Raw genomic sequence first — 25426 nt, 5'->3', positions numbered from 1 at the left:
GGAAAGTCCTTCGCTCGTCGTGTCTGGCGCATGCGCACGACGGAGCTCCCTCCGTCGTGCGCATGCTCAGTGCAGACCATCGACCCACTTGCGAGCGGACAGCCGCTTGCGAGTGGGTCTGAATCAGGCCCAAGGTCTGTAACACATTGACCCCATAATAGCAGAAAACCTAAGACATCTGCTAGTAACAGCGCCCCTTTAAGCGAAAAAATTTATTTGAAATAAATCCATATTATTTAGACAGCTGAAACCACCACATGCTATTCATTTACAACTGTGGGCCTGAATCACTACGGATCGCAATTCTGCTTATACGCACGCACCGCAGTTGCTAATATCAGCGGTGTTATTTAAATGTTTGCATTCACATTGTGATCGCATCCTGCCATAAGGACGCCCGCTTCCCCTTACTCACATCCGTAGACTAGGGCAACATAGCGAAACAATCGGTAACATCGGACCCAGACGCACAGTTAAGGCAGGTCAGACCTCACTCAGGGGGCGAGATGTATTAATGCTTACCGCCGTGGTCTAGGCTCTGAAGTTGCAGCGGTGACATCCGCACTCCCGTTGCCTCCCATGTTACATACGCGCAGCTGCAAGTCCCATCAGCTGTGTATGTAGCATTGCGGGAGTTCAATGACGCTCACGTTTACTTTATTGAAAGGAACCCGATGAAGTCACCGCTGCAACTTCAGAGCCTAGACCACTGGCGGTAAGCATTAATACATCTCACCCAGGAATTGCTAACTTCTGAGCAACCTATGAGACTTCGGGAGGCGTCTGGTATCACAGTGGCTAATTTATGCATGCCCATGCAACGGCGTGGAAACGCAATGGCACACCTGCGTTCGGCCAACCACCCCTCCCCCGTCACCACCCACAAATGGCACTTCCTGTCAATCACTGCAAAGAGTCTACGTAGCGTCTGCGTACGCAGTTCTGACTGCAGTGTATGCCACGCGCGATGCATGCGCAGTACGAATTAATCGACTGATTGCGTGCGTATTAGCAACTGCGTTCCTTGCTGAATCAGGCCCTGTATCCAATACATGGGGAAAAAAAAGATGATATTTCTGTCAGTTAAGCTGCTGTGACATTACTGGACCTGTGCCTCTGCATAAGTCCACCAATCAACAATCTGCATTTATGCTGTGCAAGCATGTCACTTACACTCTATTGTTTCGCATAGAGATACACCTTCCATCTGGCACCCTGCTCTAAAATGGTAACTGAGCATGATGGACATATTTAATGAATAAATACATCAGTTATTTAATGTACATTATCCAGCTCAGTCATACATAGCCTATGGGCTATACTGTACTAATGTTAAGTAGTGGCTTGGGTTACTCTTTAACATAACACAAACAGAACGTCATTGTTTGGTGTCTGCATTATGTAAAGGAAACACGTTGACATTTTAGTCAGTATCTGCTGTTAGCAAGGTGTGTGATTATCAGGCAGGTATTTGGTTACGTAACAAGTCACTTGATCGTGCTCTTGTTGCTCCACCCTTCTACCAAGTTGATCTTTGAAGTCGCTTTTCCAGTTTTACTTGACAGGAAATGACAGGTGCCTGACTACTAGGTCAGCTCTCCGTACAATCCTAGCTATATCCAGAATTTTGTCGGAAGGATATCTTCTAGTATTATTGGATACATCCCTTTTAACTGGTGCTAGTCAGTAAATCAGACAGAAAAATGAGCAAGATCACCAAACTGTTCGGAGGCTCTAGTTCTTCCAAAAGCAAGAAAGGAGGTCCGAGCGCTCAAGAGGCTCTATTTAAACTTCGGGAAACAGAGGAAATGTTAACTAAAAAACAGGAGTATTTGGAAAAAAAGATCGAGCAGGAACTGGCAACCGCAAGGAAACATGGTACCAAGAACAAGAGAGGTGAGTAGAGGGGACATTAATGGATTGATATTTAATCCACTTGTGGAATTATTTCCCCTGTATCAAGGCTGGTTAACAAAATGTTCACTTGATCATTCAGGTTTTTAAACTGCTGAGCTATCTCAATATCATCTTAAAAAAATAAAATAAATAAAATGTTATAATAGTTTTTTATATATATTTTATAATAGTTTCTCTAAGAATCATTTGGAAAGCAGACACATTCATAATGTAACCACAGGGTTAAGCAAACATTGGGTAGAATTTCACAGAAAACAGCAGTCAGGATTGAGGTCTATTCTTAGGACTTGGTAGGAAAGGCGTAACTTGTTTTCTTTCTTTTATGGCCCTGTTGTTACTGTACAGTCATTATACTCCAGTTAGTTTACCTTCATAGTCGCTACTGGGAGAATTGTAGACATTCATTGTTAGTACTCGAAGTTCACTTCCTGTCTTCTAGTGAATAATGAAGTTTCTCTATTAGTGAAGAGAATGCAGAGGTGAAATAGTATCTTGGAGAAAGAGAAGGAAGTTTTGTCTTGATAGCTGGAAACCCAAAACTCCTGAGAGACATTAATACTAATGAGCAGATCTTATCCCTGTCATCTGGTGTAATCAATGAAGATTAGACCAACCATCAGTAACTTAACAGATAACTTACTGATAGTTACCTGTCAATGGTTATCTGTTACCTTCCAATATAACGTGGTTCCTAAAAATATGTATCCTACTAGCTAGTGCCCAAAGTGGAATAAACAAGTGTTGGTACGGTAAATGTACTTCAATGGCCGGGGCCATCTAGCTCCCGAAACTTTATGCATTTTGACAGGTTTAAATGAAATTTAGCCCTAATTTAATAAGCTACTGTACAGTCTAAAACACAAATACAATGTGATAGCACTTAATGTGTCTGTGTATTGTATATACATTGTGTTAAAGAGCTTATGACATTATGGTTCTGTGTCACCCAGCTCTCTCATGTCGATTACCCAGAGGACATACAAACACACACACATGGAACACACAGACAGACACACCTGGAACAGAGACTGAGAATAACAAACAGTAAGTTACAGTAAGTGACTTGGCTCTATAAGTAATGTATCTGCCTGGGGCATACTAGAGCTCCTGGTTTATTCATTCTGCTGAGGGTAATACATTTTAGCCAGAACATAATTTACAGGTGAATTCATTTCCACCTTACAGTGTGCCTCTATTACTAACTGGTCATACTATACATGTGGCAGCCATTTTTCTAGGGACCAAAATGCATTCAGAACTATGTATATAACTCCTCATCAATGACAGCTTTGGCGACAAATTATATTGGGACAATTCATCACCAAGTGGTGAGTTGGAGAAAGAAGGAGATTATATTGTTTTATACTGGCTCACATTAAGTACAGTTAGTAGCAATTGTGGCAACAACACTGGAAAGGTTGTCAAGGGGTGATAAATATACCCCAGCTTTTTAGCTTTAGTCTTGTAGGCAGGAGCTGTTTAGGAGCCTTGTATGCCAGACCACCTGTGAGAGGCTGATAAAGAGTGTGTCATTTTCTGAAGTCAGTTTCCCACTGCCTGGGGAACAGTTCAGAGGCCTGTTGGGAGACATTGTGATTACTGAATGTAAGTGCTGTTTTATGAGTGGGAAGTTAGGTCCTTCCATTCTGAAATAGGGAATAATTTTGTTTAGAGCCAGAAAGGACAGAATTTACGTTTGATTTGATTATTTTTGTGCTCCTTATAAAACTAGCTGCAGATACTTGTACCAAGGTCCTGGACTGGTGTACTACTACTTGGCTTCTGCATTACAAGTGCAACCATTTACCCAAGGAAACGTGGGACAACAAAGCAATATTGTGAAACCTTAGGGCCTAATTCTAAGTCACATGCAACTCCATATGCTGCTGCATCCGATAAGCAGATATTTTGCTAACAGAATTCTAGCACAAATATGCCACGTAATCATACGTATGCACTCCCTCACTGTCTACTGTTGGCAAGTGCAGCCGTCATCACTGATATCAGGTCTTTCACTTCACCTACCCTGTGTTGGATGCAAGAGATCCAACTGAAATAGGTCTCCTCTCTGCATGGGCACACTCAGAATAGGATGCAATTCTGGCTACACTCCCGTGACACTCCCACAAGGCAATTGTCTACCATGCATCCGCACCAGTTGACACTCAGAAACACTCATTTCACAAACAGGGGCCTGTTCATCATCCATCCCCTAATAATTATCCATCTCATCTCTAAAAGCAGCTGTTCCCACGATCAGTAACACTGCTACTGCAGGGGTGCCGTGAACAGAGCTTTAACTAGACATTTTGGTGCCCTGTGCCAGAAAGCACATTAGTGCTCCCCCAGATAGTTTAACTAGCACCAATCCAAAAAAGGGGTGTGGTCTCATGGGGAAAGGGCTTGGCCACACAATAGTACCTCCAATTTGCATTGCGCATAACTCAGCATCCTAATATGTCAGACATTGGCAGCTTGCCAGCGGCTCTGAGCTTCTGACAAAGCCTTTCCTGTCATCACGTCACAAAATCTGAAACACTAGTTTTCGCATGTTTTAGTTACCGGGGAATTCATCATCAGGGGTCCGATAGGACTCCCTGATATTCAGCAAACTTTTAGTTTTCGGATTTTGCTGCCGAGAACAAGTTCCATCTTCAGACGGATCTTCATCTCGTAGCCCCGCTCCTTCCTATGGGAAGGAATTCCAGGGATGCAAAAAGGGATCCCTCCACTGCTTTCTCACGGACTCCCCAGAGGCTGTGCACATGCGTGACCGTGTCATGCATGCATAGCCAGGACGACGGGGAGGTGGTAAGTAACGCAGCTACTTCTGTAGCTGCGATACTAACCGAGAGGACAGCAGCTTTTCGGAGCAGCTGTCCCCTCACCAGAGCAATGATGAATTGCTCCTGTGTAATCTATCCCTCGCTGCGAGTTGGATACTTAAGTATCCCTCACAGCGATTTCAGTACCTAATCATCGGGGACCATATGGCCTCCGATGATGAATAGGCCCCTGTCCGGTGGTGCTTTACCAAGATTAGTCATTCTGTCCCAGAGTGCTGTCAATACTGTACATTCCCTGAGGTACATGGGCAGAGCCATGTTGTCTGTGGTCAGGTGAACACTAAGGGGGAGATGTATTAACGGCAAAAATGCGGTAAAACCCCCGAAAATGCAGTTTTCGGGGGTTTTACCGCATTCCCCATATGTATTAAGCAGTAGAATGTGCTGCATTCTGCTGCTTCGCGTTGCTAGGTAACGCCACCTTCACGTGGCTTTACCCAATAGAAGCCTATGGGCTTCTTAGCACGACGCTCGGGGCTGGGAGGGATCCGGACGGATCCCTCCCATGAGCTCCCGCGGCCCGCGTCCTTCTGCGCATGCGCAGAAGGACTCCTGGGAGTTAAACCGGAAGTCCCTCTGCCCGGCAGCATCGCAAAGGACAGCTCTCATCGAGAGAGCTGTTATTTGCGATATTCTTGGTACATGCCACGGTAATTAACCGCGGTATGTACGCGAAGTCGGGGGGGATGTACCGCATTGGCGATGTCGCCGATGATACATCTCCCCCTAATATCCAGTCTCTACCTGCTACGCTCACATTACTGCCTCCCCTATCCATTACAAGAGGGCCCTATTTAAGCCTGCACTGTAGACCAAAACATTGTCTGAACAATGTGGTTCTTAACGTTCTGTGATCTCACTCACCAGTAAGTAAGTGCTACCTCTAATCCACTGCTGAATCTGTGCTGCTGACTACTGGATTTCTGTAAGCCGCTGCTTCTGATTCTGCTCCATCTACTCTGCAGTATTGTGCTGTGTCCAACTTCCAGTCTTCACTTTACCAACCTGTGTTCAAGCACCGGAGCCAGTCCGGTTCTAGCTTGCGGTTCCGCCCCAGCTAGATGCTGTTCTCACCTGTCCGATTCCGGGTCAAGCATGCGGTTCTACCTCAGCAATCTGCTGTTCTCACTGGTCTCATTCCAGTTCAAGCCTGCAGTTCTACTCTGGCAGGCTGCTGTTCTCACTGGTCCCATAGCGGTTCAAGTTTCCAGTTGCACTTCGACTACTCTGCTGTTACCTCCAATCTCAATCCGGTTCAAGCCTCTGGTTCCACTCCGGCTACTCTGCTGTTACCTCCGGTCTCTTTCTGGTTCTAGTCTTGGTTTCACTAGAGCTACTTTGCTGTTACCTCTAATCCTATTCTGGTTAAAATTTTCGGTTTCACGTCTGCAACCTCCAGATATTATCCAGTTCATCTACAGTCCAAGTCTGTGAGTTCAGTCACAGTGATCTCATCTACTAGCAAGTCCCATGAGTATAACTCTCCTGCTCATTGCAGGTTCAATTGGACTTTGGGACTCACTTCTTACTTAATGGGAAATGTGATATGGCCAAAGTTACTAAAAATAAATTGTGAAAAATAAAAATACCCGTCACCTTTTCACTGTATTTTTTGCAAAAAATACAGTGATAAGGCTGCAGACGGGATTCGCAGGGACAGGGCTTTATCGCAAGCTCTGTCCCTGCAGGGGATTTTTGATAATTACCTGTGATATTGCCTAAATTCGCAATATCACACTACAATTTGCATTTGAAATGCGTATTGTAGTAAATAGGGCCCTTAGTGCTTTGCAAACCAGAAATATGCAGAACAAAGTCACAAATTGAACAAAAATAATACAATATAAATATAGAGTATAAGCAAAGCACAATCGTAAAATTTACCCAGAAATGAAGGTAAAGGAGAGGGAGAGAGGAGGAAAGAAGGTATTATACTAGAACCACTTTCATTAAATAAAAAAAAAAGGCTTATTTTAATCATAACACTTAAGGGACATTTTGGTTGTATTTGCTACATGTAGCACTTTTGTGTGTTTGAAGATTTGTTTTATATTGGTAGAAGTGTACTTAAGAATGAGTGTAGCTCCCAAAGCTAAGCTTAAGGCCCCTACACACGGAACGATATTGCTAATGATCCGACGCATCGTAACGATAAATCAGCAGTATTGTTACGTGTGTATGCACTATATCATGCATTTTGCGCTCCCGTAGGGTCGTCAGCTGCATCGCCTGATATTTTGTACATGCAGAAAGATCAGGCGATGCAGCTGATGATCCCATGCAACGCTATGCGGGGGGGGCCATAATATAGGGCGGTCGGGCAACGGATCGCCCCGTGTGTAGGGACCGGCTGACATATCTGCCCTGGGATCGTGGGTCGCATCAGTGGGTACACATCATACTTTCTGTACCCATCTTAAAAGTATAGGACATATTAAAGAGAAGGGGATTAATTCTAATAATGGTGCATACACACGATCAGATTCTTCCTTCAGATATGAACGATAACGATTTAAAAATCGTTCAGTCGTTCATATCTGATGGAAAATCGTTCATATCTGACATGCCTGAACGATGGACGATCAACGATGCGCGTTCCCGTTTGTCAGATAACGATATCTGACATCTGATGGGTTTGCAGTCAGACTTGGACGATTCCATTCATTTTAATGTAGTCAAAAATCGTTCAATCGTTCAAATCGTTCAAAACTTTGGTAAAATCGTTCAAATCGTTCAGATCGTTTAATCGTTCAATCGTTCATCTGACAAATCTGACAAGTCTGACAAATCTGACCGTGTGTACGCTCCATAAGTCTACTCCAGTAGGAGCTGGGTTTTATCTTTGTTAATAAAAATAACCATGCACTAATGGAGCGTACACACGGTCAGATTTGTCAGACTTGTCAGATTTGTCAGATGAACGACTGAACGATTAAACGATTTGAACGATTTGGACGATTTGACCAAAGTTTTGAACGATTTGAACGATTTGAACGATTTTTGACTGCATTAAAATGAATGGAATCGTCCAAGTCTGACTGCAAACCCATCAGATGTCAGATATCGTTATCTGACAAACGGGAACGCGCATCGTTGATCGTCCATCGTTCAGGCATGTCAGATATGAACGATTTTCCTTCAGATATGAACGACTGAACGATTTTTAAATCGTTATCGTCCATATCTGAAGAAAAAATCTGATCGTGTGTATGCACCTTAAGACTCTATATTAAAAAAAAAAGTCTTTAGAAAATGACCATGAAAAAACAAATGCACTTTTCCACTAACCTTAGAAGCTGAAAGCTAAATTTTCAATGTGCTTTTCAATGCTATGATTATAGCCACCAGCGTGCCGTGTTTTGTATTTAATATTATTGCTCCTTTAAATCAGATTATGGAAAACGCTTCATAATAAATTTAACCCTTTCTGTGGGGTCACATTTTTCTAAGCTAATTTCATGGATATGTATTAGGGAAGAGTCTTGAGAAAGTCAGGGACCCATCCTGACAAAACGTGCTGGGGGAGAAGTGATCTGGGGACACCTATTGCTCTACTAGCACCAGCTTAGGAAGGAACATCTGTTTAACCCTTTGGAGAAGGAACCTTTGTTGTTCTCTGTGTTGACAGCGGGACTTATAGGGCGGAATTCAATTGATTTCGCGGCCCGCATCTCCCGTCTAAAGTGACAGGAGATCACGGGCCGCTATTCAATTGTGCCAGCGTTTCACGCTGATGGCACCCAAAGTGGTCGGGTTTAGCCGCGTAAAACGGCTAACCCCGACCAAAGTGCTGGGCGCGATCGCGAAAAGTGCCGTTTCGGTGCCCAAACAGGACACTTTTCGCCGATTTCAGCCTCTGGTGATGTGCTCCCTCCAGTCAGCTATTCTCCCATGCTGCACTGGGGCCCGGTCATCACCTAACAGGGTCAAAGTGCAGTATGGGATGTCAACTGACCAGAGCAACAGAGGACATCATTGGAGGCCCAATAACTGCAGGTAAGTGTAATTAAGGGAGGGGGGGGTCGCGGGAGGTCTGCGATTGCGGGGACGGGGCTTAGCGATGGGGCTTGGCGACAGGAGGGGTAACAGTGGCGGCCGGTGAGCGCATATGCGGGGCACTTGTCACGGTATTTTTTGCGAAAATACCGTGACTAGTGTGCGGAGGGGATTCGCAGGGACAGAGCTTTCTCGCAAGCTCTGTCCCTGCAAGGGTTTTGTAGTAAATCCCTGTGATATTGCCTGAATTCGCAGTCGGTAATATCACACTACAATCTGCATTACAAATACGGATTGTAGTAAATAGAGCCCAAAGTCTGCTGTTCTTTTCATTCCTTGTCCCAGCACTAGTGCTCCCAGTCCCAGCACACATTCTCCCAGTCTGTTGTCCCTTCCTCTCCCATTACCCCTGCTCCCAGTCTACTGTCACTTTCCCTCCCAGTCCCAGCAGTACTGCTCCCATTCTTCTGTCCCATCCTGATAAAACTTGCTGGGGAGAAGTGATCTGGGGACACCTATTGCATCTACTAGCACCAGTTTAGGAAGGAACATCTGTTTAACCCTTTGGAGAAGGAACCAGCTGCTGTACATCCGTGTGGCCGAATGTACAATTACTGAGACGCCCACTTTCAGCATTTGTGCATGCAGTAGACGCCACCATCCGTCTCACCATAGAAACTTGCACCAGCCCTATGACAGGGTTAGTTTCTCCATCTAACTATTTCCTCCTATGTCTGTCTATCTTGATCACAACAGCGCCTTTGTGTGTACAGTCTGTGTTCTGCATTCCCCTATACAAGTTTGTAGAAATGTTTGTGCATTGCAGTTGCAAAAAAAAGCTCAACTACGTGAACATCATCATCGAGTGCCATAAATTACTGAAGGGCCAATGTTAGTTGGACATATTTTGCACCAAATATGCAGCATAAAATGCTGCATAAGATGTCTTTTTTTTTTGCAGTTTGCAGAGCTGGGTGTATCTCACACTGCGTCCATCTCTGTAACGGCATATGCACCAGCTGTATGGACAGAGAACAGTATTATACAGTATGTGCCAGGTTATAGAGCTGGGTGTATCTCACACTGCGTCCATCTCTGTAACGACAGCTGCAGCTTGGCGTTGCCCTATCACCACAGCAGGGACAGCGAACAGTAGTAGTGCCGGCTCCAGGACTGCACGCTGGATCTCGCAATACTTGCGAGATCCCGCGCATTGCTCAGTGGAGCCGGCCGGGTGTGAGACACAGTTTATCAGCATTAGACTGATGCGCTGTGAGCTCTAGCGGGGATCACGAGAGGGGGGCCTTTTTACTCTCCCGCTCCGATGTTCATACACCTCATCGTTAAGTGATTCCTGCTTCGCCTCGGTAAAGAGGCGAAGCAGGAAGTGTTATAGTGGCACAATAAGTGCCGCTATAATACATCTTCCCCGTCTGTGGATCCAGGGTCAGGTAGATGTCTGTTTGAGAAGTGGGAGTTGTGTAGGCAAAGCTGGCAGGCCTGAGGAGACCTCTTGACATGTGAATAGATGCCTCCCTGACCGGGAATCGAACTCTGGTCTCAGCAGAGAGATGCCGGATCGTACCCACTAGACCACCAGGAACATTGGTGTTGTTGATGGGATAATATATGTATGTAGCAGAGAAGAGTGTAGCAGTAGATTAACCAGGCTGAACTGGGTTGTTACTTGATAATATTAAAAGCACTCTTCTTAGTTTGGCTCTGTAGTCCAGGACACTTGCGTGGCAGAACTTGGCAGAAGTATTTATCAGGCTTGAACTGGGTTTTTTCCGTAGTCTGGGAGCACTCTAAAGAGGATAGGACCAGACACAGACCAAAAACCAGAATTGATGGTATCTGTGGAATAATCAGGACCGGCTGATATACCTGAGCAGACAGGTGGATGCGTTGCACAGGTGTAGAATAGAAAGCACACTGCAGCAGGCTGGAATTACCTGTACAACTTGAGATGCTGATTACACAGGAGAGGAATGGCAGAGAAGGTTAGTGCAGCAAATACAATCAGAACTGCACCAGCAGGCTGATAAACAAATGTAACTGGAGCACAGTTGCGCTTCACTCAGTAGGGACTAAGCTACACATTGTATTGGCAATGACTGAGAGCCAGAGGTTAGAATATATACCCCAGGGATAGCCAGGATTGGATGAGCAGTGTCAGATGATACTGGCTGGCTCAGGCTGGCTAATGATTGGCTGGATCGCGATCAGGTGATCGGGGCAGCAGTACTCCAGGTCTGGCTGGATGTGAGCTGCGGCCTAGTAGGCCTGAAACAATGTAGCTTGCGTCTCACAGGGATGACAATGGACACACAAACTGAGTACGGGGAGCGAGACGGCTGGCCACAGGAGTGGTAAATGACCCAGCGGCAGAAGTAACAAGCCCGAGTTGGAGAGGCATATTTATAATAGGTGCAGGGTGTGTGGTGCAGGGGGCCCACACCGCACACTCTGCACCCATATTATATTTACCACTACGTAGTCTCACGTCATCAGTAACAGTGTTGTAAAAAAAAGCCTGAAAAATGGCCTCCGTGGCCATTGTCCCAGTGTTTTGCGCATGTGCAGTATGGAAGACTTTAGGCACACTCTAGTGCCCAGAGTCTCAGTGTGGCGCTGGGCTCAGTGTGCTGCCGGCTGCCGGACTGAGAGGGGGGGGGGGCCCGGGACGGAGACTGCACACGGGCCCCCTCTCTTGAAATGCCCCTGCCGGGTTGTGACACATTACTGCTTTGTTGGACTTTATAGTCAATTCTTCTGGTGCCTGAAACTAACTATCTATCTATCTATCTATCTATCTATCTATCTATCTATCTATCTAAAATAAACTGTCCCTGGATCAGTTGCTGTCGGATGCATCTTTTATGATATATTTATATAAAAGTTTGTTTATTGAGAGCTCACATTCAAATCTTTAAGTATTTTTCTATTATATATACTGTGTTGTTGTTTAATAATTATATTGTTTTACAATTATATATATATATATATATATATATATATAAAGCGGCTAGAGTAAGTATTGAACACATCAACATTTTTCTCAGTAAATATATGTGTAATGGGGCTATTGCAGAGGTTCCCAAACTCCGCCATTACAGTCCATGTTTTAAGGATTTCCATGCTTGAGCACAGGTGACTAATACCCCTTTTACACCGGAGCTGAAACCCGGGTTATTGAAGGGTTAAACCGGGCAGCTCCCTGGTGTAAAAGTGGAGAGGGTTGGACCGCCGGGTTGAGTGACCCGGCAATCCAACCCAGGTAAATAGCAGGGTTTAACACAGGCGTAGCTTGTGAAACCCTACTGTGAGAACAGCGCACTCCGGGTCACGATGACCTGGAGTGCACTGCAAGCTGGCCGATTGGTCCGGCTTCAGTGGCACTTGGAGATGACGTCATCTCCAAACAAGCCGGAAAAGCCGGGTCTATGCAGACCTGACTCCGGTGTGAGCGGCGCCGACTCGGGAATATCCCGACTCGGCGCTGGCAAATTCCGGGTCTGATCTGGATAGGAACCCTGTGCCTGATTCAGAGCCGCTCGTAAGCGGCCACTCGTTCGCTCCGAGCGATGTTCGCACATCTGCGCATGCGTATGGTTCGTAATGCGCATGCGCCAACCAGTCACTGCGGTCAGAAAACGTGTGTTCGCAAAATTGCGAGTGCCTGCTAATTTGAGTGACAGGATGAGGCGTTTGTGGGTGGTAACAGGGGAAGGTGCTTGAAAACGGGGAGTGGAGATCTGAACGCAGGCGTGCCAAACGGTCAAAACGGACGTTTTAAGGGTGTGCATAATTATCAAAGCAGCGTCATTGACCACGTCACTTGGTTGTGTCTTAGCCTGAACTGTTCGCATGATTGCGGTAGGAAAATCCAACCACAAGCACTGCGAGCAGTTTAGACGCCTTTCGATGTACTCGATTAATCAATTAAATAGTGGAGATGACGTAGGATGCGAGCGGCCAGGGGGCGTCTTTACAAAATAGCGAGCGCATGTTTCGTTCGCTCGCTCAGACATAGAGGCGTCAACAGACCGCAAATAGCGAGCGCTCAATTTAAATAACCGGCCCCTTTTTCTGAACGAGTGAGCGCAAATAGCGTCCGGCTCTGAATCAGGCCCCCTGTTCCAACTCCGGGTCAGACCCGGAATTTTGGTGGAAAAGGGGTATTAATTAGTTAAATCAAATTGACTGAGGTACTATCTGGATTCAAGCTTATATATCCTTAAATACTGGACTGTAATGGTGGAGTTTGGGAACCTCTGGGCTATTGTAATGAAAATTTTACCAAATGTCAGCAACAACCCATGCAATCCACACATGCAAAGATATCAAACCATAGATGGCCATAAATGAAGTTATGTGTAATAATGTGAAATGACACAGGAAAAAGTATTGAACCCGCTTACTGAAATGTATTTAATACTCCTTAAAAAAGCCTTTTTTGGTAATGACAGCTTCTTCTTTCTCATGATAAGCACCATCCCCTTTGCTTTCTCCAGCCCCTTGGGTTCCTGGGAAAGGAAACCTGGCACCCCATTGGTAGATGGCAGCCATCTTTCTGTAACCTGCTATGGGGGCAGCTATTTTCTGTTAGCCCCTGGTGCAGCCTCAGCCTGTCAGGTCTCTCACTCGTGGCACAGGCACAGGCACACAGAGCGCATACCTCCCAACAATAGATGAAGGCTGATCGGGACATTCGCGCGCCTTCGGCGCGTGCTCCCGAAAAGGGGACGTGGCCTATCCCAAAAGGAACGTGGCCTTGTGGCACGCCCCACTTCCATCGCTAAGGGGCATGCCCAGCATCCCCGAGATGCTGGGCTGCCCCTGGGCTTCCTCCCCTACTGTGAATAGATGCTGTGCGCATGCCAGTGCGTTTAAACGCCGTTACAGGGGTGTGCATAAATTAGCAACTACAATGGCATACGCAGCCTGAGTACAAGGAAGTTAGCAATTTATAAGTGAGGTCTGTCCCGCTGTAAATGTGCGAGTGGCTCCCGCTATGTACAACCAGCTACTACTTTCAGATAAGCTTTATTGAAACTTTTTAAATGTAATTATCCATCTTTATGTGTGTTTGTGTGATGTGTATAAATAAATGTTTTGGAACTACTACATTATGACAGCATCATTCTCTCCCTTTTTGTTGTGATCACTGGAGTTTAGTGCCACATACTGCATGCGTAGAGGTGTTGAGGGTGTGGATCCAGGAGAAGACACAATAACAAATGCCTATTATGTTTGGTTAATACGGTGCATTTTATTATTAATCATGCCGTAATTCTGCCAATCATACTACACTATAAGGCGTTTGTTCTCATCCTTTCTATTTCATAAATTTGGGATCTTGCAACAACGGTCCAACTGGAGAACATAGAGCTGCCACCGTGAGAAAGGGATTATAGTTCACCAGACTGACCTATCTAAGAACTATTACCTATATAGAAATCCTCTGGGTCTAGCACTTTTTCAGTACCATTTTGTATTATATATATATATATATACATATATATATATATATATATATATATATATATATAATCTATGTGTGTTATTATTTAATGTCTAGAGGCCTCCTTTAACATGCAAATGTATGTCTTCCCTTAGCTGCATTACAAGCATTGAAGAGAAAGAAGAGATTGGAGAAGCAGCTGACGCAGATTGATGGGACGCTATCCACCATTGAATTTCAGAGAGAAGCCCTAGAGAACTCCCACACCAATACAGAGGTGTTGAAAAACATGGGTTATGCTGCAAAAGCAATGAAAACAGTCCACCAAAACATGTAAGCATGTCTTGTATTTCATTTAATGTGCATAAGATCTAGATGTTATAAATCAGTGAAAAAGTTAAATTAAACATAAACTTGTTATACAAGTTTGAAACAAAGGGCCAGATTCTGCAAGGATCGTAATTGCCAAGCTGCATGCAGGCTATAGATATGATGTATGCATGCAGGCAGCTTTGCAATTGTGATCCTTGCAGATATGGGTTGCAGCAGGAGGCTTCACGCCTCCTGTGCATTACTTTTCTGAGCTGCGTTGTCCAACGCAGCATCGGATAATCTGCGTACCATTGGCCGGCTGCGGTGAACCATGCGGTTCCATAGCCGGTCACAGCAGTTTAGAGGAGGAGATCTTGGCCTCTTCCTTCCCAGCTACGGCGGCGACACGTCTGCATTTCGGGAAACGGAGGGCATCGCCGCCCCCTCCCCGCCCACAAACGGCAGCAGATTGTCAATCACTGACAGTCTGCTGCCTGTCTGCGAGTGAGTTAGCAGGACCCATTCTGCACACTCACAGAATGGGTCTCGTGCCTGCGCAGATTCCCAAACATCGGGAATCTGTGTTCAGCACTGCTGAATCAGGCCCAAAGTCCACGGCTTTGCACTCAACATGTCACCTTTCCAAACAACTATGTGTTCACAGTTATTAGGGTGCAATCACTGCTGGGTTCCAGACTGCAATGTCAGTACATTAATTGTGTGGTGGCTGCTTCATAGATTGGTTTCCATAGTTGAGCACACAAGCCTTAAGGCCCCCATACATCAGCAATCGATTGTGGCAATCCTGCAACTTGCAATTGATTGTGTATAAAAATCTGCAATGTATGGGCTTCACAGATGGCAGATTGCAACCAAAAAGTGATTGGAATTGTTAAATCAGATTGCCAAACATGTTGAATTTCACAGATCGATTGGGGCTGTAAATTGCTAGTGTATGGACATGATCAGCAGATTTGCAGACTGTTACCAGTAAAATGATGGGCCTTTCAAGATTGGAAGATCTGTGTTTGCTGCAATCAATCTGTAAATCACTGAAACAGATCTATAGTGTATGGGCGCAGATTGCTCGATTGGGAAATCCTAAGATCGGGCAATAAATCTTCAAATTGTTCAATTGTGGTTTTCAGATTGCTGATGGTTGGACAGAAAATCTTTAGGTGTGTACCCAGCCTTACAATGTTTAAGTCACCTGAAATAGTGACTCCTAGATCCCTTTCCTCTTCAGTAGTTTCCAGTATAGTGCCATTAATACTATATTTAGCCTTTGGATTTTTGAGACCCAAGTGCATGATCTTGCATTTTTTGGCATTAAACTGTACAGTAGTTGCCACGTTCTTGACCATTCCTCTAGTCTACCAAGATCATCAATCATTTGTTTTACCCCTCCTGGTGTGTCTACCCTGTTGCCTTCAATACCATTTGCAGTGTCACAAATAAATATATTAAAAAGCACTGGTCCAAGTACAGATCCCTGAAGTACTCCACTGGTAACATTTTCCTCTTGAGACTGCACTCCGTTTACTATAATTCTCTGTTTCCTATCCTGCAGCCATTATCTTATCCAATCAAATATCTTTGTATCCAATCCCATGCTATCCAGTTTATTTTACAGTCTGTGAAACAGTGTCAAAAGCCTTACTAAAGTCTAGATAAGCTATATCTATGGAATCGGTATGAAATACCACCGGCCGCATGGCTGACCACAGCTGAGTTCCCGGCAGCGGAAGCCCGACAGCGCTGGAAATCCCGATCGTCGATAGGTAAGTATGTTCTAACCTAACCCCCTAACCCTCCTTAGGGGTGCCTAACCCTAACCTCCCCCCCAAGTGCCTAACCCTAATCCTCCCTCTAAGTGCCTAACCCTAACCCCCCCCTTCCCCGCTGCCTAAACCTAAGTCCCCGGGGGGTGCCTAACCCTAAGTCCCCCCAGGGGTGCCTAACCCTCCCTCCCCCTAGAGTAAACCCTAATCCTCCCTGGGGGTGCCTAACCCTAAGTCCCCCCCGGGTGCCCTAAACCTAACCCTCCCCCCCCGCGGCTGTCAGCTCACGGTGCCCATCATCCCTTCGATCGGGATGCCGGGCGCCGGTCTCCTGGCATCGGGGAAATGTCAGGCGTCTACATCTAGACACCCGGCATTTCACCCTCGCCGGGATATGACAGTCGGGAAGCCGGCTGCCGGTATTAAGGCAGCCGGCTTCCCAATTGTATACCATATCTATTGCCACCCCTTTATCTATTTCCTTAGTCACCCAGTCAAAAAAGTCAATAAGATTTGTTTGACATGATCTCCCTCCAGTAAATCCATGCTGTTTGGGATCCTGCAAATTGCTGGATTTGAGATAACCTTACTGAGGGATTGCGCGATTACGACATCGTAATTGGCAATCGCTCAGTAATCAGCCGCAAATCGGGCATTTGAATGCCAAAAACGACCAGCGATGCGCATGCCCGCTGGTCGTTTTTGACAGCTATCATCGCCCGTACATGCTGGTCAACCGGACGATCACATCAGGGGATGATGGATGTGCCTATACTGAACGACTGAATGTTCAGTGAAGGCACATCACAGACTGAAATAACAGCACGATTACAATGTCATAATCGTGCTCTCGTTTCTCCGTCTATTAGTGGATACGCACCTTAAGAGTGTTTACATCAATTTCCCTACTACTGATGTAAGACTCACTGGTCGGTAGTTGCTTGCCTCTTCCATGCTTACACTTTTGTGCAGTGGGACGTTTGCTCTTTTCCAGTCCTCTGGAATTACTCCAGTAACTAGTGACTGGTTGAATAATTCTGTTAATGGTGTTACCAGCACCCCTTTAAGCTCTTTTAGTATCCTTGGATGTATCCCATCTGGTCCCTTTGATTTATCCACTTTCAGTTTTGAGAATTCTGATAGGATCTTCTCCTCTGTAAATGTGCTTTTTCTACCTCATTTTTCTGATTACACCTGCAACTTAACTGTGGCCCCTTTCCCTCTCTCTCAGTAGTGAATACTGAACAAAAATAATTATTAAGATGATCAGCTATTACATTGTCTCCCTCAACAAGACTCCCTCTTCCTGTCTTTAGTCTTCTTATTCCACCTTTTGTTTTACTCTTTTCGCTTCTACACCATAGTTGCCTACCTTTGTTGTCTCTTCCCCGGCAGAAGCCCTGGGAGGAGAGGCAGGTGGGTGGTGATTGGGGCGGTGCCTGGCGATTCGCATCATTAAGCCCCGCCCCCCACAGTAAACTGCCCGCGATTGGCTTAAATTTAAATAGGGGGTGGAACCAAATGACACGTATCACGTTGTTAAGCCCCGCCCCCTCCATGGACACCCGCGATCGCAGCAGAAATTCTCCTAGGAAGTGGGCATAATGCGGGAGAAATGTCTATCCTTCCGGGGTGCGGGGTGTTACCCGTGAAAACCGGGAGGGTAGGGATGTATGTTCTACACTTAAAAAAAGTTTTTCCCCCTTTACCCACTGACTGTACCACTTTCTCCTCAGCTTTTGCCTTTGCACATCTGATTACTTTCTTAGCCTCCTTCTGTTTTACAAGATACTCCTCTTTGTCTTCATTATTTTGTGTCTCCTTGTATTTCCTAAAGGCCATCTTTTTTGCTTTCACAATACTTGCTACCTCTTTCCCAAACCACACTGGCTTCCTTTTCCTTGTGGTTTTCCTAACCCTTTTGATACAAAGGTCTGTTGCCTTTAATATTGCACTTTTTAAATGTTCCCACCTCTTCTGCACTCCTTTCAAGTTCCTTCACTCTGCCAAAGATTCACTTACACATCTTCCCATCCCTGCAATATCAGCCTTCCTGAAATCTAACACCTTTGATTTTGTATGGGGTGAGTGAGTATCTGTCTTTATTCTGAACCATACTGCTTGATGATCTCTGGTTCCCAGGTTTTCACCCACTTCTACGTCAGATGTCTCCATTTGTAAGTATTAATTCTAATATTGCATCTTTCCGAGTGGGCTCCCTCACCAATTGCTGGAGGGAGGCTCCCTGCAATGAATTCAGGATGTCCCTACTTCTAGTGGAACTTGCCACAGACACCTCCCAGGCTATATCGGGTAGACTAAAATCTCCCATGATTATAACCTCTCCTTTTAATGCCATTTTAGTGATGTCCTGCAGTAGTTTATTGTCCAGTTCCTCTTCCTGACCTGGTGGTCTATAGATCACCCCAATACGAAGAATCACTTTCTCCCCTGTTTCTATAGTCACCCAAAGGGACTCATTTTTTTGTATTAACGTAGTATTTATGCTTTCCTTGACATACATTGCTACTCCTCCGCCTATTCTTCCCATTCTGACCTTCCTAAATAAAGTATATCCCGGTATAGCTATGTCACAGTCATGATTTTCATTGCACCATGACTCTGTAATTGCCACAATATCCAGATCATCCCTTGTCATTATTGCAATTAGTTCGGGGACTTTATTTCCTAAGCTCCTAGCATTTGCTCTTAAGAGTTTTATTTGTTTGCTTATTTCTCCTGTTCCTAGGTATGTTCATCTCTCTGCCTAGGTTTATTTGGTTTTGTTCTGAATTATCTTCTGTTGCTGTGGATATGCTTCCTGGTCCATTTGTCAGCAGAAATAATATATCTTGGTTGGGGGAGCAGATTTATTTTTTCTTGTTTGGTTCACTGTCCCCCTCTTCTAGTTTAAATAGTTCTTGGTGAAACTTTCAAACTGTTTACTCAGTATTCTAGTTCCTTTTGAAGATGGGTGCAGGCCATCATATTTGTATAAGCTTCTATCTTGCCAGATGGTGTGGCTATGGACTGTCAATCCAAGTCCCTCCTCATTCTCCTCACACTTCTGTAACCAAGCATTTAAGTTTCTGATGCAATGATTTCTATCTCCCCATCTGTGTACTGACAATATTTCTGAAAAAGTTACAATGGTTGCCACCTGCTTTAGAGCAGTCCCTAACTTCCTGAATTCATCTTTTACTGCCATGACTTCAGCATTGGCCAGGTCATTTGTCCCTAGGTGGACAATGACATCCACCTCTCCTTCTTTTCTTGCTGCCTTCACAATTCTCAGCATGTGCTCTTTATCCCTTGGAGCTGTGGCTCCAGGTAAACACCTACTTGTCTCTCTACCTCAGCAGTGTTTCCCAGATGTACTCCTCTAATAATGGAATCTCCCGGGAGAAGAGTACACCTTTTTGAAGATGTAATTTTCCTGTTCCTTTTCCTATAGTCAGTGGAAGACCCCATATCTTCCTGTTCTGTATTGCCTATATTAGCTGTACCTTCCAGCCCTGCAAGAGCAGCATATGCATTTTGCAGTGTCACAGTTTGTGGGAGGTGTCTGTGGGCCTGATTCAGAGCCGGACGCTATTTGCGAATGGTTGTTCAGAAAAAGGGGCCGGCTATTTAAATTGAGCGCTCGCTCTTTGCGGTCTGTTGACGCCTCTATGTCTGAGCGAGCGAACGAAATATGCACTCGCTATTCTGTAAAGACGCCCCCTGGCCGCTCGCATTCAAAGTCATCTCCGCTATTTATTTGATTAATCGAGTACATCGAAAGGCGTCTGAACTGCTCGCAGTGCTTGTGGTAGGATTTTCCTACCACAATCATGCGAACAGTTCAGGCTAAGAGACAACCAAGTGACGTGGTCGATGACGCTGCTTTGTTAATTATGCACACCCTTAAAACGCCCGTTTTGACCGTTTGGCACGCCTGCGTTCGGATCTCCACTCCCCGTTTTCAAGCACCTTCCCCTGTTACCACCCACAAACGCCTCATTCAAGTTCTGTCACTCAAATTAGCAGGCATTCGCTATTTTGCGAGCACACAATTTCCGACCGCAATGACTGGTTCGCGCATGCGTATTACCACCCATACGCATGCGCAGTTGTGCGAACATCGCTCGGAGCGAACGAGCGGCCGCTTACGAGCGGCTCTGAATCAGGCCCTGTGTTCCTCTGGAAATCTCTGCCTTTCGGAGCCCACAATAGTCCAGGCAGTATGTCTTCTGGGTGCTCTCTGAGGCAGTGGTGGCCTCAATGACACAGACATCCTACATATCTCAGCATGCAGTTTTGCTATCTCCTCCTGCAGCAGAGAAAATTGCTTACAGATTGGACAGCAGCTGAGTCTCCAGCATTCTTCCTGCAAAACAAATGCATTACATCCTCTACAATGCATACATTTTGTGCAGAAAAACTTTCATCTAAGGCTGCACAGATCTAATTTATTTGTGACATGTTTTCCTCTTTACTCAAAGGTTCTGCAAGCAGGGGTGTATCTATAATGGGTGCAGGGTGTGCAGAGCAAATAGGCCCCATAGTGCCAGGGGGGCCCACACCGCACACCCTGCACCCATATGTCGTTATACAGTTACTCATGGTTTAAAATGCCCCTGTCTGCAAGGGTACTGAAGAAAACCATTAATCACTATCTAGATAATAATCCGGCTCAGGTTCCACCCAGCTTCTGGATGATGTTTCTGCTATGCTTGCAACCAGCGCCATAACAGGGCTTTATGCCTCTCCGAGCTGCCCCGCCACCTAAACACATGACATCGCTGCTGGCTGAGGTAAGTAGAGCATTGTTCAGAGTTCCTAAGGACGCTCCTGGCAGCTCCACAGGCTGCAGGATGTCTATAGTGTCACTTGGACGCCCTGGGTGGTTCTGCAGTAGCGCTAGTTGCTGAGGGTGATGTTTCAGACACCCTGCAAGCCACATACAGGTGCCATGGGCCAGTGATGGTACTGCCCACAGAGCACTGCCCTCTGCACAGCAGCACTGCTTGCACAATCCTAGTTATGGCCCTGCTTGTAACAAATAACAAAAGTATTGCAGAGTGCTCAGTCTGCTTGGCACTGTGTGTGTATGCACAGAGCAACACAGTTTTCTAGCCTGCCCGTTACTCCCTGTGTTCGCCAAACTGGTACTTCCTGTGTGACGCGATGCATGCACAGAGCACTGGTCTTTAGTTTGTCTATATGAAAATATTAACAGCTAGCTTTGCTCCCGGAGGTAGCAGACTGGAATACCCGGTCAGCCAGCCCATCTGTGGCTTGCAGCATTAGAATGGTGTATTGCTGGGACTGATTAGAGCGTTAATCCTCTGCGCTACAGAAAAACAAAACTGTTACATGATATGCCTAGCTTAGAGACAGGAAAAGACACAGGGGAAGAGGAGGAGCCACATTATATACCTCTTACCTTGCCCCCCTTTGTGCCTGCATCAGTAGGTATAGATTTGGAATCGCACTGGTAGCCAGCAACATACCCACAGCAGCCCTTGAGACTAGAGACATAGCGCCACTGTCATTCTACTGTGGCGCCAGTCGCGAGCCAATTGGAGCTCCTGGTCCACGAGCTCCACTTGGCTCGCAAACAGCCCCATATTAGAATCACGGCAGCGCTGTACCTCAAGGGCTGCTGTGGATGGCTAGCTGCAGTGCCAGTGCGGCTCCAAATCACCACTTGCAGCCACCAGGGCCCCCGTCTCCTCGGCGCCTCCCTCAAGCCCAGTGCCCCTCTAGCTCCCCCTAGTTGCGGCCCTGTTATATATCATCTAGGGGCGTGTTTTACATACCTGTTTTTACCTAACGTAGAAGAATTAACCCATTTTAAAAGCTGCCTCAGAGTACTGATGGAGAAATCTTAATGATATAGCTTACAATGACATTCTGGAGAATTGTATGCTTCCAACCTAGTGGCAACAGTTTGGGAAAGGCCCGGTGCAGGGCCCTGGGGGCTCCGCCATAGCTGCCCCACAGCACCTTCATTTGGCTTGCAGGAGACCTGGAATGGCACCCTGCATCTTGTACAGCCACCCGGAGCATCCTAGAAACACAATGGTCAGTGCTGTACTTCCTTATGTTGGCGGCCCCGCCCCCTCGGTGTGACGTTACTCTGGCGCACTCGTGGAAGTTCACTTGCCTGCGCAGAGCTATGCATTCAACCCCATCAAACACCGTTGATAAGAATTGGAATGCCTACTGAGCCAGGAGTTATCACCCAACATCAGTGCCTGACCTAAGGCTTTTGTGGATGAATGGATTTAAAAGGGTTAGGTTTAGGCTGCGGGAGGAAGAGTTAGATTTAGAGGTAGGGTTAGTGTTAGGATACTTACCTGGAGGTGTAAACATTCTCACCTAGGCCCGTATTCAATTAGAAGTGAAAAGCCGAAATCCCTGAAAAAGTCTTGCCGATTGCAACTTTTTGCCTGTCGGAAAAATATCGCCGTATTCAATTCCATCCGCTTTTAGCGTACGCGGAAAGTCAATGCAATGTAATAGGCGAAAAAGATTCGCCCCTGAATAGCAGGAGAGAAGAAGTGCAACATTTTTGTTTTTGGGGTGCAAAGGTGGGGAAACCACTCAGAACCCTTGGGACAGCCTCAACGGACAACTGCGTCAAAAATTCCTAAAAAAAAAAAAAAGAACACCCCAAAAAAGTACTTTGAATTTGGGGGAGAAAAAGTGCAAAGTGGGGGAACAAGTTAGCAAACTAGCGAAATAAGGTTCTGGGGGTGCACTAAGAAGGTGTCAAGTGTTTTGGGGATTGCAGGTGCATTTTTGGGGGTGAAATTTCACTTTACTTAAAAGTTCACTTTTAGAGACTTTAAAAGATGTTTGCACCCATTTTCAAGTACCCCAAATTTGACAGGACTGCTTATTTTCATCCAAAAATACTGCTTTATGCCATTCTTCACCACTTGTGCAAAAACGCAAATTAGTGGCAAGTGTACAAACTTAAGTTTTATCAGGGCTAATCGGGCACTACTACATTGATCCCCAATGTTTTTGCAGCTTACTGGGGGGTTCAGGATGATTTTCCCGATTCTGACACCACTTTTCACCTGTTCTGACTTCGTGTTTCTCTGTTTTTGCGTCCTTTGGAATTGAATATGGCGAGTAGCGGGGGCGTGCATGATAAGATTCCGTGGCTAAAATACGCGATGTAGGTGAAAAGTCCGTCAGGCGAAACTTTAGCGCGTACGCGAAACTAATTGAATACGGCCTTAGTCGGGATTCTGAACACAGGGATCCCCAGATCCGGCTCACTGTACCCAACCCTTTCTAGTGTAATCTTATCCACTACTGCTGTTACTAACTTATTGTATTCTTATACACTTACTGTGGCTGATTGGGTGTGGATTGAAAGATCTACAGTAAAAGGTAGACAATGTCTAGATAGATAGCAGATGTTAGACAGTCAATAGGTCGACAGGGACAAAAGGTTGACACACTAAAGATCGACATGTAAGAAGTTCGACAGGTACAAATGGTCAACAGGGTCAAAGGGTCAACACAAAAATGGTCGTCACACATTGTTGACACATTTTTTTCTAACCCTAATCTTCACCCTAACCCTACCCTTGGTGCCTAATGCTAACCATCGGGGTAGGTGCCTGACCCTAACCATCCCTTCTAGCACCTAACCCTAACTCTCTGGTAAGTGCCTAACCCTCCCTCCTGGTGCCTAACCTTAACCGTTGGGGTAAGTGCTTAACCCTAAAAAAAAATTAAAAAAATCACATGTCCACCTTTAGTGTGTCGATCTTTTGTCCCTGTTGACTGTCTAACATCTGGTGTCTATCTAGACAATGTCTATCTTTTTACTATGAATCTTTAGACCGGATCCCGGCTGAACACATTCTGGAATCCTGCACTGTACTACAAATTCTAGAACAAATTCTAGTAAGAAGTATATGTCATGTTGTATTTGTTATGTCTTCCCTGCAACTAATAAAAACAAACAAAAAAAACAAAGAGCTAACACAACTCCAGTTCATATCCGGCATTACGGCGGCCGATTCTCAGTCGGACGTAGCTGTGGCTGTATCATTTGGCGATCGCCTATCTGCAAAGTTATGCAAATGCCGCTACAAAGCCCTTCCCCTTTATCCGAATGCGCAAGGTCATGGGCGCCCACTTACACTGTAATACCGATTGGTGCATCTTTAGACGCAACCTCGGATCTTGCACCAGCACTATGACAGGTGCAGTTTCCCTGTCCAAGTGTAGCCTCCTACGTGAGCAGTTGAGCGTCTGTGTACGCAACCGCATTCCGTAACACGCCGCGACACTCCCATAAGACAGACCATCTCCGTCCGTGTGTTAAGCCAGTACATTTTCAACGGGATGTGGGGGGGTGGGTTAGGTTTAGGGAGGTTAGTGTTAGGTTTTGGGGGGAGGGGTGGTTAGGGTTAGGCAACCCTAGGGGGAGGGTTTGGGTTAGGCACCCCCAGGGAGATATTAGGGTTAGGCACCCCCCTGGGAGGGTTAGGGAGCAGTAAGGCGGGGGGTTGGGGTTAGGCACCCCCGGGGGAGGTTAGGGTTAGGCACTAGGGGGGGGGGGTAGGGTATGGTTAGTCACTACTAAGGGAGGGTTAGGGTGGGGGACAGGGGATGTTAGCATACTTTCCTGCCTCTATTGGGATTTTCATCCTGACGGGCAGCCGCTGTCGGGATTTGAACCGGCGGCTAAACAGCTGCCGGCAATGCAGTCCCATTCCATTTTCAACACATTTCTGAGACTGTGCGTCTCCCTTGTGCCTCAGTCACAACTTCTACCATTCGCAGCGTGACAGACGCATGCATAGAAGAAATAGATCGCTTCCCTGTGTCCAACATCTACAGTGCATGCGACTCAGATTCAGGCTCTACATGCAAAGCTAGGTAATATATCACCATCTCTGTATTGGTGTTAGCACTGCAGCTCATAAGACACACAGGCAGAGCCGGTTCTATGGTTACGCATGGTACGCGGCCGCGTAAGGCGCCACATAATGAAGGGCGCCGCGGCCGCGACCATGCAGATTTCAGAGTCTCTGTGACACAGCTGCACTGCGCGTGTAGCCCTGACCGGACGGAGTTCGGTCAGCGCTACA

The 25426-nt window shown here is 46.0% G+C and overlaps 1 protein-coding gene across 1 annotated transcript in view; it reads left to right on the top strand.

The window, feature by feature from the left end:
- Positions 1–1568: 1568 nt before the first annotated feature.
- Positions 1569–25426, top strand: part of CHMP4C (charged multivesicular body protein 4C) — a 34512-nt gene continuing 10654 nt past the window's right edge. Inside the window, exons 1-2 of the mRNA XM_088471415.1 lie at positions 1569–1896; positions 14382–14559. Of these exons, the coding sequence (XP_088327541.1) occupies positions 1704–1896; positions 14382–14559 (371 nt within the window). The 5' untranslated portion in view covers positions 1569–1703. The remainder of the gene's footprint in view (positions 1897–14381; positions 14560–25426) is intronic.

Source organism: Taudactylus pleione, unplaced genomic scaffold (genome assembly GCF_031769625.1).
Source record: "Taudactylus pleione unplaced genomic scaffold, aTauple2 ptg000114l, whole genome shotgun sequence".
NCBI classification, from domain to species: domain Eukaryota; kingdom Metazoa; phylum Chordata; class Amphibia; order Anura; family Myobatrachidae; genus Taudactylus; species Taudactylus pleione.
This window is presented reverse-complemented; position numbering and strand designations above follow the sequence as displayed.